Source organism: Scyliorhinus torazame, chromosome 18, assembly GCF_047496885.1.
Source record: "Scyliorhinus torazame isolate Kashiwa2021f chromosome 18, sScyTor2.1, whole genome shotgun sequence".
Classification (NCBI taxonomy): domain Eukaryota; kingdom Metazoa; phylum Chordata; class Chondrichthyes; order Carcharhiniformes; family Scyliorhinidae; genus Scyliorhinus; species Scyliorhinus torazame.
In genome coordinates, this window is record NC_092724.1 from 26,122,154 (window position 1) to 26,138,262 (window position 16,109).

General features: G+C 48.6%; 1 protein-coding gene across 2 annotated transcripts in view; it reads right to left on the reverse strand.

The window, feature by feature from the left end:
* Nucleotides 1-14,864, reverse strand: part of upf1 (UPF1 RNA helicase and ATPase) — a 108,272-nt gene extending 93,408 nt beyond the window's left edge. For both annotated transcript variants that reach the window (XM_072482422.1, XM_072482421.1), the window contains exon 1: nucleotides 14,454-14,864. In XM_072482422.1, coding sequence (XP_072338523.1) covers nucleotides 14,454-14,624 — 171 coding nt within the window. In that variant the 5' untranslated portion in view covers nucleotides 14,625-14,864. The remainder of the gene's footprint in view (nucleotides 1-14,453) is intronic.
* Nucleotides 14,865-16,109: the final 1,245 nt, after the last annotated feature.

Below are 16,109 nucleotides of genomic sequence, written 5' to 3' on the forward strand. Positions count from 1 at the left end.
GAGAGGTTGTATAAGGCTCAGCCCCCCGGAAGGGAAGGAGGGAATGATGCATTTCCTGGATCAGCTGGAATTCCCGAAGGTGGAGGAGGAGAGGGCGGGACTGGGAGCACAGATTGATGTGGAGGAGGTGGTAAAGGGGATTGGGATGTCCCCTGTCTCCGTTACTGTTTGCATTGGTAATTGAGCCCCTGGCCATAGCACTGAGGGGCTCCAGGAAGTGGAGGGGAGTACTCAGGGGAGGAGAAGAACACCGGGTATCATTGTATGCAGATGATTTACTGCTGTATGTTGCGGACCCGGTGGAGGGGATCCCTGAGATAATGCAGACGCTCGGGGAGTTTGGGGAATTCTCGGGGTACAAATTGAACATGGGGAAGAGTGAGTTGTTTGTGGTACATCCAGGGGAGCAGAGCAGGGGAATAGAGGATTTACCGCTGAGGAGGGTAGCAAGGGATTTCCAGTACTTGGGGATCCAGATAGCCAGGAGTTGGGGAACCTTACATAGGCTTAATTTAACACGATTGGTGGAACAGATGGAGGAGGATTTTAAGAGATGGGACATGGTGCCCCTGTCACTAGTGGGGAGGGTGCAGGCGGTCAAAATGGTAGTCCTCCCGAGATTCCTTTTTGTGTTTCAGTGCCTCCCGGTGATGGTCACGAAGGCTTTATTCAAGAAGATCGAGAAAAGCGTTATGAGTTTTGTGTGGGCTGGGAAGCCCCCTCGAGTGAGGAGGGGGTTCTTGCAGCGTAGCAGGGTGAGGGGGGGACTGGCACTACCGAGCTTAAGTGAGTACTATTGGGCTGCCAATGTTTCAATGGTGTGTAAGTGGATGGGAGAAGGGGAGGGAGCGGCGTGGAAGAGATTGGAGATGGCGTCCTGCAAAGGAACCAGCCTACAAGCACTGGTGACGGCACCGCTGCCGTTCTCCCCAAAGAAATACACCACAAGTCCAGTGGTGGTGGCAACACTGAAAATCTGGGGGCAGTGGAGACGGCATAGGGGAATGACTATGCCTCGGTGCGGTCCCCGATAAGAAATAATCATAGGTTTGTCCCGGGGAGAATAGATGGGGGATTTGGAGCATGGCAGAGAGCTGGGATTGTGCAACTGAGGGATCTGTTCTTGGACGGGACGTTTGCGAGTCTGGGAGCGTTGACGGAAAAATACGGGTTGCCCCAAGGGAATGAATTTTGATACATGCAACTGAGGGTTTTTGCGAGGCAACAGGTGAGGGAATTCCCGCAGCTCCCGACGCAGGAGATTCAGGATAGAGTGATCTCAGGGACATGGATGGGGGATGGTAGGGTGTCAGATATATACAAGGAAATGAGAGACGAGGGGGAGAACATGGTGGATGAGCTGAAGGGAAAATGGGAGGAAGAGCTGGGGGAAGAGATTGAAGAGGGGCTGTCGGCAGATGCCCTACGTAGGGTAAACTCTCTGTCCTCGTGCGCCAGGCTTAGCCTGATACAATTTAAGGTTTTGCAGAGGGCACATATGACCGGAGCAAGGCTCAGTAAATTTTTCGGGGTAGAGGATAGGTGTGGGAGATGCTCGAGAAGCCCAGCAAACCACACCCACATGTTTTGGTCATGCCCGGCACTGCAGGGGTTCTGGGTGGGGGTGGCGAAGGTGCTTTCAAAGGTGGTGGGGGTCCGGGGTGGTGGGGGTCCGGGTCTTGCCAGGCTGGGGGCTGGCTATATTCGGGGTTGCAGAAGAGCCGGGGGTGCAGGAGGCGAGAGAGGCTGATGTTTTGGCCTTTGCGTCCCTAGTAGCCCGGCGAAGGATACTGCTTATGTGGAAGGAAGCCAAGCTTCCGGGCGCGGAGGCCTGGATAAATGACATGGCAGGGTTTATAAAACTGGAACGGATAAAGTTTGCACTAAGGGGTTCGGCTCAGGGGTTCACCAGGCGGTGGCAACCGTTCATTAACTACCTCGGAGAATGATAAAGGAAATGGGAAGGTAACAGCAGCAACCCGGGGGGAGGGCTCAGGTGGGTCCTCAGGGGTGTTTTTGTAAAGATATTGGTACTTGGTTATGTATATTGAATTGCTGATTTTATTATTTGGGAGAGCTATTATTTTGTTATGGCAGTTGCCATTTAGTTTATATATTATTTATTTATTTGTTAAAATACGGTCACGGTTATTTATATTGTTTTGCTGTTGTAAAAAGGGGAAAAACCTTTGTACAGTTTTGTATGGCCGAAAAAGTTGAATAAAATATATATTTTTAAAAAAAATTACCTGGTGGTCGGACAGCTGTCAATGAAATCATGAATTTAAGATAATTGTATTCATTTTTGTTTTACAGCTTACAGTTGGTGCGCACATCTTATTTTAGTCACTGTACGGAATCCTCTACGGAGCATAGCTCTGATAGATCTGTTGGTTGGCGTTTTGTCCCACAATGTCATATTTCACATGTGAAAATACTAAATGGTGGCAGTCAGCACTGGCTGATATACAAGCCTGGCCAACGTTTACTGGCAACCTTTATCACCACGCTGCAATTTAAATAGTACACACAATACTATCAACCCAATCAAAATGTGGGCCTCACCATTTTCCAAAGTTGCTACATGACATCCAATGGCTTTGTATTCTTTCACATTAAAGTCACAATATAAATGCAAAACTGCTGTAATATTCAGAATGAGTTATAGTACGGAGTAAAAGATCACAATATCTCCTTGTTCTAACTGCAATAGATGGGTTCCATTATCATAGAATTTACAGTGCAGAAGGAAGCCATTCGGCCCATCGAGTCTGCACCGGCTCTTGGAAAGAGCACCCTACCCAAGGTCAACACCCCCACCCTATCCCCGAAACCCCACCCAACACGAAGGGCAATTTTGGACACTAAGGGCAATTTATCATGGCCAATCCACCTAACCTGCACATCTTTGGACTGTGGGAGGAAACCGGAGCACCCGGAGGAAACCCACGCACACAAGGGGAGGAGGATGTGCAGACTCCACACAGACAGTGACCCAGCCGGAATCGAACCTGGGACCCTGGAGCTGTGAAGCAATTGTGCTATCCACAATGCTACCGTGCTGCCCACGGCATCTTCGTAAACCAGATGGGTTTTTTCTACCAACAATCGACAAGATCATTGGGCTTTTAGTTCGCGTTTTTAATATATGTATTTTATTCCAAACACAATCAATTATACAGACAATCATATACCATTGGCTTTCAAACAATTTAGATGGCACCGTACACAGAAAAGCAAATACGTATGCTGCACCTCGTCACTAGTCCTCTTATCATGAGCGCTGCACAAATGGAAAACTGTTAGTGTCTGCTGCACTTTGCTCCATATCACAAGATAACAACTTGCACTCAAAAGTGAGAAGACATGAATCTCCAAGTCAAATAATTTAGATGCGATATGGCCTATTGTAGACCTAAAAAATAAAACAGCCAAATGTTGTAAATTATAACAAAGTTATGAGAAGTGCATTTTGGTCTTCCGAAATTCGACTGTGAATGTCCACTACATTGTACTGGAAAAACAAAAAAGTGAGGTGTGAAAAGTACAGTTCCAGGGGTTCAAATGCGGTCACCATCTACAACACAAGGTTGACTAGATAATATAGCCACTGTTCATTCATGTGATAACATTCAGTATGAATGTACAAGCAGCACATTTATAACTCGAAAAGAAACACTGCAAAAGTATTCTATAATTTAAAATGGAATAGATAATAGAATGAAGAAGATGCCACAGGCTACGATTCAATTGCTACAGTTTAAAAATCTTTCAGACTAATTGGTACTCTTGACGTCATTGGAGCTCAGCCAAGGGGGAGAAAAACAGTACTACCCTGTATGAATTTGTACAGCACGTGCAAAATTATCTGACCCCATCACAGGATTCTGAAAAGTAAATGCCATAATTCAATTAACAGAATATATTTAACGATTCTTTGTATCTTTGAGGGGATAGAACGTCATTTCTATTCTGAGGAGCAAGCTTAGGAAGTCTGAGGTACGCATGGTGCTCACGGCTGGAGTATGCGAGACTATCTGTAGTAAGGATTTTAATCAGCTTGCTTGCATCTGTTCTTCTGAAATGCTGCAGAGCATACATATAAATATAAACTCAATATTTAAAGGCATGGGTTATGGTGATAATATTTCTAAAATAAAGTTGCCAGTGCAAATTAAAAGAAGCCCATGCGATACAGAGTATGGAGAAAAGTAATTCTTGCAGTGGCACATACCTTCTGACCAAACATCCTAATAACCACCTAGTTTAAAAGTGAAAATTGCCACCAGCCTTCCTGCTTCATCTGAATTGGCAACCAGAGCCTCCCTCCACCAGCAACTCTTAGCACCAAAGTTTGTAAATAGGTAATCTACAAGTCTGAAACGTATTTCTCTACTGCTCAATGAGCATGAATTCAAGATTAGCACCGAGTGGCAGAGTGATCATTTTCTTTCCATATAAAGGCTGTCAGGATATTTTTCCACTTAGCTTTGTGAAACACTGTGGAAACACTTCTACATTAAAGATGCTATATTGCTGAAAATCTGACCAGAAACAGTGGTGGAAACAAAATCCCCAACTGCTTTTGAAAGGGAAGTGGACAAATATTTAGAGCGAGAAATATTTAAGGGTAAAGGCTACAGTGATTCTGTTAGGGGGATAACATATCAGAGACATAATAAATATAAGATGCCAAATGGCCACCTTTGGTTATGTACAATTCAATAAACTCAATGCAATTCAAATGACCAGCAGTTTAGATTTTAAAAACCATACCAATGCACTCACCAGAGACAAACTTTCCATACTTCTGTACATAACCAAATCAAAACTGTTTTTGAACTCATGAATAGATAAAATGTAAGTGTTAATTATATTCCTTGTCAAATTTATAGATAATTTATAAAATTTTTGGTGCAAGGCAGTTTTTAGTGTGGATCGTGTGAAGGGAGGGTGTACGTATCAAAGACTCTTCCAATGCATCACAGGGAACATCCACTTGAATAATGGAATATCAAAACAACATAGACATGATTGACAGATAAAGCTCATTACTGATGATCTGTTGATGTAAAACAGTGTTTGAAGCTGGGTGGGGAAATAGTTAATTACACTCTTGCCTTGGAGTTCAAACTTTTTCAAGAGAAGTAATGGGATATTAATATCTGAAGATTATATAGAGAAACAAGTACAACTTCCATTACCAAGAGCTTCTTTCTTCAGACATTCCAACGTAATAACTTACATAGCACCTTAATATCATAAAATATTCACCCAATACAAAGAACAAAGAACAAAGAACAAAGAAATGTACAGCACAGGAACAGGCCCTTCGGCCCTCCAAGCCCGTGCCGACCATACTGCCCGACTAAACTACAATCTTCTACACTTCCTGGGTCCGTATCCTTCTATTCCCATCCTATTCATATATTTGTCAAGATGCCCCTTAAATGTCCCTATCGTCCCTGCCTCCACTACCACCTCCGGTAGTGAGTTCCAGGCACCCACTACCCTCTGTGTAAAAAACTTGCCTCAAATACTGATACAGAATCAAATTACGGCATTACTCAAAGATAGTGTACAAATATGCAAATTTTTAAATGCCACACCTAGGCAAACAGCATAGTTACTATCAGTCAGCATGAAGCAGCTTGTACTTGGAACCCCCATTTAAAGCTAGGGTACAAGAAAAGTGGAGTAAAGCATCCCAAGGAGGAGGAGGGGGGGGGGGGGGGGGGCTGAGCAGCTATTTAAAGTGTTATGCAGTGCTGCCCAAAAGTAAACATCACCCAGATCAATTCTGCTGACCACTGGACTCCTGTCAAATCAACCGTTGCACCAAATCAATATCTGTTAAGTGATTTGGGATCCAATTCACAAAATAATTTAATGTGCAAAGAGACAGTCAACCATCTCTCTGGACTAATTCCAATTGGAGAATCTTTTAATGCTGGATTTTACTATTCACAGTAAAAAGCAGGGACGCATCAGCAACATATTTAATCTAATCGAAGATCTTGTGTTGCTTCAGAACTTTCTATTACAAATTTCTGGGTTAACGTTTACAATGAAAACATCTATGTAAAAAGTCACTGTTGTTCATACCCTCAGTAGTGATAGTGCTGCTGTGGCATCTACTAGCAGAGTTTGCGACAACCCAAGAAGTTTACATTAGCAATTTGCATTTAAATTTTAACTGAAGTTTATAATGGAAATGCAAAATGAAATGGACACATCTGGGTTTAAAAATGGGACAGTGGGGCAGCACGGTGGCGCAGTGGGTTAGCCCTGCTGCCTCACGGCGCTGAGGTCCCAGGTTCGATCCCGGCTCTGGGTCACTGTCCGTGTGGAGTTTGCACATTCTCCCCGTGTTTACGTGGGTTTCACCCCCACAACCCAAAGATGTGCAGACTAGGTGGATTGGCCATGCAAAAATTGCCCCTTAATTGGAAAAAATGAATTGGGTACTCTAAAAAATTTTTTAAATGGAAGGTAATTCCACATAGAATCCCAACAGTGCAGGAGGCGGCCATTCAGTCCATCGGGTCTGCACCAACTCTCCGAAGGAGCACCCCACCAAGGCCAACACCCTATCCCCATAACCCCTACACCTTTACTCTTGGGGCATGAAAGGGACACTGAGGGGCAATTTAGCGTGGCCAATCCACCTAACCTGCACATCTTTGGACTGGGGGGGGGGAAACCAGAGCAGACACGGGGAGAACATACAAACTCCATACAGACAGTTACCCGAGGTTGGAATTAAACCCGGGTCCCTTGCGCAGTGCTAACCACTGTCCCACCGTGCCGCTTTATGCATGTCATGGTCAGATTATCTCCTTGCCTTTAACCCCACTTCCCCAAAAGGCTACACTTCAACTTTGATGCCTCACACGAACATCACAATTAACAAGTAATTAACATGTGCCCTTTGTTGCTACTTTTCATTCATTAAAAAATATTGATGGAAAATGTTGTACCAAGAGGATCTGGTATAGATAGGCAATATACATTGTGAAAATAACTTCCAATACTCCCAACTACACGCAAGATTCAAATATCATTACTGTACGGCTCCATCAGAAAGTAATTACAAAATATGGGAAATGCAACATAGAACTTCAGAGAAAGCAGCCACGGAAACCGCCAATCTGATGCTTAAGCTTTCAAATGATAATGACTCAAACTTGCTTTGTCCTACCTGCCAACAGAGATACAATTTGATATACTCTCAACTTCCAACCCGGACAGATAAAGTATGGAAATCATAGTCCAAACTGCAATGTTCCAAATTAAATCGCCAGTTTCAGAGTATGGGAAAAGGCAAGAGCAATAGACAGAAACCGCAGCGATGGTGCAAAGCAGTCTTCTGACCAACAAAAAAATACAAAACAGATAAGGTGCAAACACACTGCTAAGAGCCCACTGAACAGGAGGGTATAGAGTATATATGAAATCATAAAATGGTAGGAATTCCGTTAAAATGAAACTCTAATTTAAACTAGACTGCAAGAGTATAAAAAGGAGGCCATTCAGCCCATTGTGTCTGTGGCTGTTCTGAAAGAGCTATCAAATTGGTCCCACTTGCCTGCTCTTGCATTACATCAAGCATATGCAATTCACTTTTGGAATCTGCTTCCATCTTTTCAAATTTGCCAAGTAAAATAACATTTTCATCTCCCAATGGTTCTTTGCCAAATCTCTCGAACTTGTTACCGACTGCCTGCCATTGGAAACAACTTACTTACGCCATCAAAATCCCTCTGACAGTCTTGCAGGTCAGATATCCAGCAGTGCAGTGTTGTGTTCATGGAATCTGCCTGAGTGCACGGTAAAAATCCCACATATCAATCAGTTAGACATCACAGGGTCTTGCCAAACACAAGTCCCAAATATATTTTATTATCTAGCATTCGGGTCTGAACAAGACCTTTTTGTTTCAATTGCTGTTCTTGCTCACCCACAAGCGCTGTGGGTTCATCATACTGTGTACTGATCACAGGCCACTCACTGGGGAACGAGAAAACAGATACATCGACATGAACAAGCTGTGAGGAGGGGAAGAGAATGGGAAAGAAACAACAGACACCGGAGAAGCACAGGTGCAGTGCTATCGAAGGATACCTTTTGTGTGATGCCTTATGGCAAACAGGTCTCAAGGAACAGTACAGCACACAAATCCACATATGAATCCACCAGCACGGTAGCATTGTGGATAGCACAATTGCATCACAGCTCCAGGGTCCCAGGTTCGATTCCGGCTTGGGTCACTGTCTGTGCGGAGTCTGCACATCCTCCCCGTGTGTGCGTGGGTTTCCTCCGGGTGCTCCGGTTTCCTCCCACAGTCCGAAGATGTGCAGGTTAGGTGGATTGGCCATGATAAATTGCCCTTAGTGTTGGGTGGGGTTACTGGGTGGGGATAGGGTGGAGGTGTTGACCTTGTGTAGGGTGCTCTTTCCAAGAGCCGGTGCAGACTCGATGGGCCGAATGGCCTCTTCCTGCACTGTAAATTCTATGATAATCTATGATACGAACAGGCTCTTCGACCCTCCAAGCCTGTGCCAATCATGATGCCCAACTTTTTTAAAAAACTGCCCTTATCCCTTTAGTTCCTCCCTATTTATGTAACCACCCAGTTACCTCTTCAATGTCGCTAATGTGCCTGCTCCCACCACATCCTCTGGCAGCAAGTTCCAGGCACCCACCACTCTGCGTGGAAACCCTGCCCCACACCTCTCCCTTAAACTTTGAACCTGTGCCTCCTTGTTATTGACACTTTCACCCTTGGAACACCTTCCACTATCCACCCTCTCTACGCCTAATCATTTTTATACCTATCAGGTCACCCCATAGCCTCCATATTTCCAATGAAGACAATCCTAGTTTATTCGGCCTCTCCTCATAGCCAACACCGAGACCAGGCAACATCCTGGTGAACCTTCTTTGCACTCTCTCCAAAGCTTCCACGCCCTTCTAATAATGTGGTGACCAGAACTGCATGCAATACCCCAAATGTGGCCGAACCAAGGTTTTATATAGCTGCAACATGATTTCCCAACTCCTGTACTCAATGCCCCAGCTGATGAAGGCAAGCATGCCATATACCTTCTTAATTACCTTGGCCACCTGTGTTGCCACTTTTAGGGAACTGTGGATGCACGCCCAGATCTGCATGTTAATGTTCCTACGGATTCTACCATTTCCAGTATAATTCATACTTAATTTGATTCTCCAAAATGCATCGCCTCGCATTTGTCTGAATTAATTTCAATCTGCCATTTCTGTGCCCAAGTCTCCAATCTATCTATATCCTGTTGTATCCTCTGACAAAACTCAACAAAAAGCAACTCCGCCAATCTTTGTGTCATCCACAAACTTACTAATCAGACCACCCACATTTTCCTCCAGACCATTTATATACTACAAACAACAGAGATGATAGCACTGATCCCTGCAGAATATCATACGGATCTCCATTCTGAAAAATACCCTTCCACCGCTACTCTTTGTCTTCTATAACCAAGCCAGTTCTGCATCATCTAGTCAGCCCACCCCAAGTCCCATGTTGCTGCATGCCCTCTCTTGCTGATAGTAAGTATCAGTAAGTATGGGATGGAAGGGACAAAAAAAAAGTTGGAAAAGATACTTAAGGATACAAACAATTAAATGAGCACCAGGGGAAGAGTGATCCGATCATGCAGTACAGAGGTTGAACTGCAGGAGTATAGCTTGAATAGTTTACAATAAAAGTTTTTTAAAAATCAACACTTGATATTCAATATTTTGAACAATATTAGTTCTCTGCTGAAAATAGACGAGTTTAAACATAGGAGCTAAAAGGAAACAACTAAAATGCCAAATGCTATCGCAGTCCATGTCCTTGATGCACTTAACAGTCCCACAGCAGGATGATTGTGCTATTTCTACAACTTAAAATTGAGAAATAGTTTGTATAACAAATGTTAAACATCAACGGTCCTAATCATTTGCCAAAGGTCCCAGGCAAAATTTACACTTCATCTCACCTACATCAGAGATGAAAGGTATATGCCATTTCATTAGCAGAGGAAGGGACCAGACATGCTTGACAGTCACAGAGATTCAAGACTAACCCTCTACTTATGTTATTTATATTAACAGTGCATTTATGGCCATTACATTCACGCACAAATTCTACACCACCGTGCACCAAATTCAACATTTCACACAATATCTTTTTTCTTCAGCTCCCGAAATGGCTGTTCTCAGCAGGTTCTTTCCAAATCAGCAAAAGCCTTGTGCAGGGGCAAGCAGTCTACTTTTCCAACTCCTGTCTTCATTTCTCAGAAATTAAGAATTGGGCAGCTTTAGGTGACTTAAGCCTGAACAAACTTAACTCCACAGAATGGGTGGATTAGCCATGGGCTGGGTCAGAGTGTAGTCCCCACCGACAGTCTGTCTATTGGCGACAATCCTCTGCAATGAGCACACAGGTAATAATTGAGCACAAATTGACAGCATTGCCACTAAGTCCCAAGTATTGGCATGGAGAATCAAGAACTTTGTATTGATTAGAGGAGTAGGCTCCAGGAGTCATATCGTCTACTCTTCCTCCTATTTGCAATGTTTTGCTGGGCAGAGTAATGGGTACTTTGCTCTACTGCTAACTGGCTGTACTTGCACTGGGTGTCAAGTGAAAACATTTGCTCCAATCTCTTAACAGTGAGCAGCAGAGGTCACCAAAAGCACCACTTTGCTAGATAGTGGTTTTAATTTTCTCACCGACCCAACCGCTCAACCAACAGTTTGCTGTATTGGAGATCGAGAGGTACATAAGCAGGCAAACAATGCTGGCCAAATATACCCAAACAACCTGAAACATCACAATGAACCAGAATCCTTCACATTAGATGACCAGATGTGGTCCCAGTACACCTGTCACATAGCTAGTCAAACACACCCTTACACCAAGTCTAATTGAAAAAAATGTGCTGTGGACGCCTCAAATAGGATCAAAATTAAAGTTTCTTATATGGTATTTTTCTGATTAATACATGTCAGATAGATTAGAGTAATTCCAGTCAGTACCCTCTTTGCATACTCTCCGAATAATACCATGCTCCAAGGTGACAGGGGACGCGGAGATAATGGTGGTTCCCTCAGCACATTATCTTCCCAGTGAAATTGAGTGTTTAAAAGCAAACACGTCAGTGCAATTGTCTCAAGTCTGGACTTGTCATTCAGCACCATCACAGTTGAACTGTTGACTAGCAGACACAACCTTCATTTTTTCTAACATAATTCTGCTCAATGGTGCAGTGGTTAGCACTGTTGCCTCACGGCGCCAAGGGCCCCGGGTCACTGTCCGTGTGGAGTTTGTACATTCTCCCCATTTCTGCGTGAGTCTCACCCCCACAACCCAAAGATGTGCAGGGCAGGTGGATTGGGCACGCTAAATTGATTTTTTTTCTTTAAAGGTAATTCTGTTCAATTTATTACACCGGTGTTGTGGTGAATTCACCTACTTTGAGAAACATACTACTTTTTCAATTTAACTTTAGGTTTTTTTAAAGAAAATAATCAATTTAATTTTAAACCAGGGGCAGCACAGTGGCAGTGATTAGCATTGCTGGCTCACGACGCCGAGGTCCCAGGTTCGATCCCTGCTCTGGGTCACTGTCCATGTGGAGTTGGCACATTCTCCCCATGTTCGCGTGGGTTTCGCCCCGACAACCTAAAGGTGTGCAGGGTAGGTGGATTGGCCACGCTAAAATTGACCCTTAATTGGAAAAAATGAATTGGGTACACAAAACATTTTTAAAAAAACTTTAAACCAATGTATTCTACCTACTTAAGATTCTATGCAGTTGGGGCAGCACGGCAGCGCAGTGGTTAGCACTGGGACGATGGAGCTGAGGAACCGGATTCGGATCCTGGCCCTGGATCACTGTCCGTGTGGAGTTTGCACATTCTCCCCATCCCAAGTTTCACCCCCACAACCCAAAAGGATGTGCAGGTTAGGTGGATTGGCTATGCTAAATTGCCCCTTAATTGGAAAAAAAATAATTGGGTACTCTAAATTTATATAAAATAAAGATTCTATGCAGTTGTCTCTCACCAAGTTACTTCATCCTCACTCTATTGAGAAGCTCAGTTTCTGGGCATATTTTTAGACTCAAAAGAACAGCTTCACAAGCTCAATAATGATGGCACATGGACCTGATCCGGACTGAAATTTCACAGATCACACATCAAGTACTACAATTCGTATAAGATTAGCACCAAATATCCAATTTCTCTGGTCCCACGTACTGTTGTTTCCAGACTACACAATTCCCATTCCCTCACACCACCGTTGAGCGCTGATACCTTGAAACTCAGATGTTACATGGGATTTGAATTGCACTTACTCCTGCTGCCAATGCAATTAATTGTCATTTTTAAACATGCAGATATTTTGTACCTTTGCACACATTTCCAAACCAGTGACGAAGCATTGCGATTTCTGGGGTTCAGGGAAAACATTGGATGGAATTCACGTCACAAGATTTTTCTTGTACTTGGCAAAACCTTGTGTTAAAGTCCATGCTGCCCTTGTATTGACTAAAACCAAACATATGGAGCTGACAACTAAAGTTCAGTGCAACTGAGGCTTATTGTCATGACATTGTGTAGTAGCAGCAGACAGATCAGCGATGTGGGAAATCCCTGGTATCTCTGCAGAAACTGGACAAGCACAGAACCACCCCAGCTGCTTACCAGCAGCCGGATGGGGCGGGGTGGGGGCAGTGGGTCTGGGTGGGTGGATTGCGGCCAGTGCAGCTGGGGGGGGGGGGGCGAGTTGGCGGGGGACCGAGTTGGCAGCTGGGGGGGGGGGGGGGGGGAAAGAGAGTTGGGGGGAAAGAGAGAGTTGGCGGGGAAGAGAGAGTTGGCGGGGAAGAGAGAGTTGGCGGGGAAGAGAGAGTTGGCGGGGAAGAGAGAGTTGGCGGGGAAGAGAGAGTTGGCGGGGGGGGGGGGGAGTTGGGAAGGAGGGGGTTGGCGGGTGGAGTTTTTTGGGCGGGGGAGGGAAGAGGTTTTTTTGGGGGGGAAGTGAGTCGTGGGTGAGTTTTGGGGGGGGTGAGGGGAGTGATTTGGGGGTGGGTGGCGAGTTGGGGGTGGTGGGGGCGAGTTGGGGGTGGTGGGGGTGGTGGGGCGAGTTGGGGGTGGTGGGGCGAGTTGGGGGTGGGGGGGCGAGTTGGGGGTGGGGGGGCGAGTTGGGGGTGGGGGGGCGAGTTGGGGGTGGGGGGGCGAGTTGGGGGTGGGGGGGCGAGTTGGGGGTGGGGGGGCGAGTTGGGGGTGGGGGGGGCGAGTTGGGGGTGGGGGGGGCGAGTTGGGGGGGCGAGTTGGGGGGGGTGGGGGGGCGAGTTGGGGGGGGTGGGGGGGCGAGTTGGGGGGGGTGGGGGGGCGAGTTGGGGGGGGTGGGGGGGCGAGTTGGGGGGGGTGGGGGGGCGAGTTGGGGGGGGTGGGGGGGCGAGTTGGGGGGGCTGGGGGGTTGAGTTGGGGGGGCTGGGGGGTTGAGTTGGGGGGGCTGGGGGGTTGAGTTGGGGGGGCTGGGGGGTTGAGTTGGGGGGCTGGGGGGTTGAGTTGGGGGGGCTGGGGGGTTGAGTTGGGGGGGCTGGGGGGTTGAGTTGGGGGGGGTGGGGGGTTGAGTTGGGGGGTTGAGTTGGGGGGGGCTGGGGGGTTGAGTTGGTGGGGGGTTGAGTTGGGGGGGTGGGGGGTTGAGTTGGGGGGGGTGGGGGGGGTTGAGTTGGGGGGTGGGGGGGTTGAGTTGGGGGGGTGGGGGGGTTGAGTTGGGGGGGGTGGGGGGGTTGAGTTGGGGGGGTGGGGGGGTTGAGTTGGGGGGGTGGGGGGGTTGAGTTGGGGGGGTGGGGGGGTTGAGTTGGGGGGGTTGAGTTGGGGGGGGTGGGGGGGTTGAGTTGGGGGGGGTGGGGGGGTTGAGTTGGGGGGGGTGGGGGGGTTGAGTTGGGGGGGTGGGGGGGGTTGAGTTGGGGGGGTGGGGGGGGTTGAGTTGGGGGGGTGGGGGGGGTTGAGTTGGGGGGGTGGGGGGGGTTGAGTTGGGGGGGTGGGGGGGGTTGAGTTGGGGGGGGGTGGGGGGTTGAGTTGGGGGGGGGTGGGGGGTTGAGTTGGGGGGGTGGGGGTTGAGTTGGGGGGGGTGGGGGGTTGAGTTGGGGGGGGGTGGGTTGAGTTGGGGGGTTGAGTTGGGGGGGGTTGAGTTAGTTGAGGGGGGGGGCAAGTTACTGGAGGTTTCTGAAAATCTCCCCTTCACCGCCCATGTGTGCCTTTCCCCGAAACGGGTCCGCATTTCCAGCGGACGGAGAGGAAAGCGCGGACAGGACCAATCCCGAGCGCCTGTGACGGGGCAATTGGCCCGCGCAGTCGGAGGCTAGTGTTAGGCCGCACAGCCTGGGCCTGGCGTAAAGGCCGTTTCTTCTTACCTGTCCGTCGATGGGGCCTTGACTCTGGCCTTGTGTCTGTGTCTGTGACGGTATTGTGAAGTCGGTGAACTCGAACTCGGAGCCCTGTGTGTCGGCCCCCAGGAGCTCGGCCTCCTCCGTGTCCAGGAAGGTGAGGGTCTGTGAGCTCGGCCCGTACGCGTCCACACTCATGGCGGCCACGGCTCGGGAGCGCGCACTCGCCCCCGGCGCGATTCAAACCCCGGGAACAACCGCTGCGCAGCGCGCGCCAGCCGGGTGCGGGTAAGGAGAGGCAGGCCCGGGTTGAGTCGCTTCGGTTCTGATCGGATCGTCGAGGCCCAGGGCCGGAGGCAGGGCGCGGGCTCAGTAATCGATCGCTCGGCGCGACCGGAGAAATCCAGCAAGAGCCGCAACTCCCCCGCAGCGCTGACGTAGTGCACAGAGCGTCGTGACGCACACAGCAGCGTAATTGCGTCGACCAGCAGTGACGTCATTCGGCCAACAAGAAGCGATGACGTAATCCACAGGAGTGTGACACCGAGTGAGCGGCATCCCGGCCGACCCTCAACCCAACACCCATCCCCCACACCTTCAACCCAACACCCATCCCCCTACGTACCCCCAACAACCTATCCCCCTCACCCCAACACCCATGCCCCACATCCTCACCAACCTGACCCCCCCCAACCCCCACACCCTCATCAATTTAACCCCCCAACACCAATACCCCCAATGCCCACACCCTCACCAACCTAACCCCCTCAATCCCCATCCCCCACACCCTCACCAACCTAACCCCCTCAATCCCCCACACCCTCACCAACCTAACCCCCTCAATCCCCATCCCCCTCACCAACCTAACCCCCTCAATCCCCCACACCCTCACCAACCTAACCCCCTCGATCCCCATCCCCCACACCCTCACCAACCTAACCCCCTCGATCCCCATCCCCCACACCCTCACCAACCTAACCCCCTCAATCCCCCACACCCTCACCAACCTAACCCCCTCAATCCCCCACACCCTCACCAACCTAACCCCCTCAATCCCCCACACCCTCACCAACCTAACCCCCTCAATCCCCCACACCCTCACCAACCTAACCCCCTCAATCCCCCACACCCTCACCAACCTAACCCCCTCAATCCCCCACACCCTCACCAACCTAACCCCCTCGATCCCCATCCCCCACACCCTCACCAACCTAACCCCCTCGATCCCCATCCTCCAGACCCTCACCAACCTAACCCCCTCAATCCCCATCCCCCAGACCCTCACCAACCTAACCCCCTTGATCCCCATCCCCCACACCCTCACCAACCTAACCCCCTCGATCCCCATCCCCCACACCCTCACCAACCTAACCCCCTCAATCCCCATCCCCCACACCCTCACCAACCTAACCCCCTCAATCCCCATCCCCCAGACCCTCACCAACCTAACCCCCTCGATCCCCATCCCCCAGACCCTCACCAACCTAACCCCCTCGATCCCCATCCCCCAGACTCTCACCAACCTAACCCCCTCAATCCCCATCCCCCAGACCCTCACCAACCTAACCCCCTCAATCCCCACACCCTCACCAACCTAACCCCCTCAATCCCCATCCCCCACACCCTCACCAACCTAACCCCCTCAATCCCCATCCCCCACACCCTCACCAACCTAACCCCCTC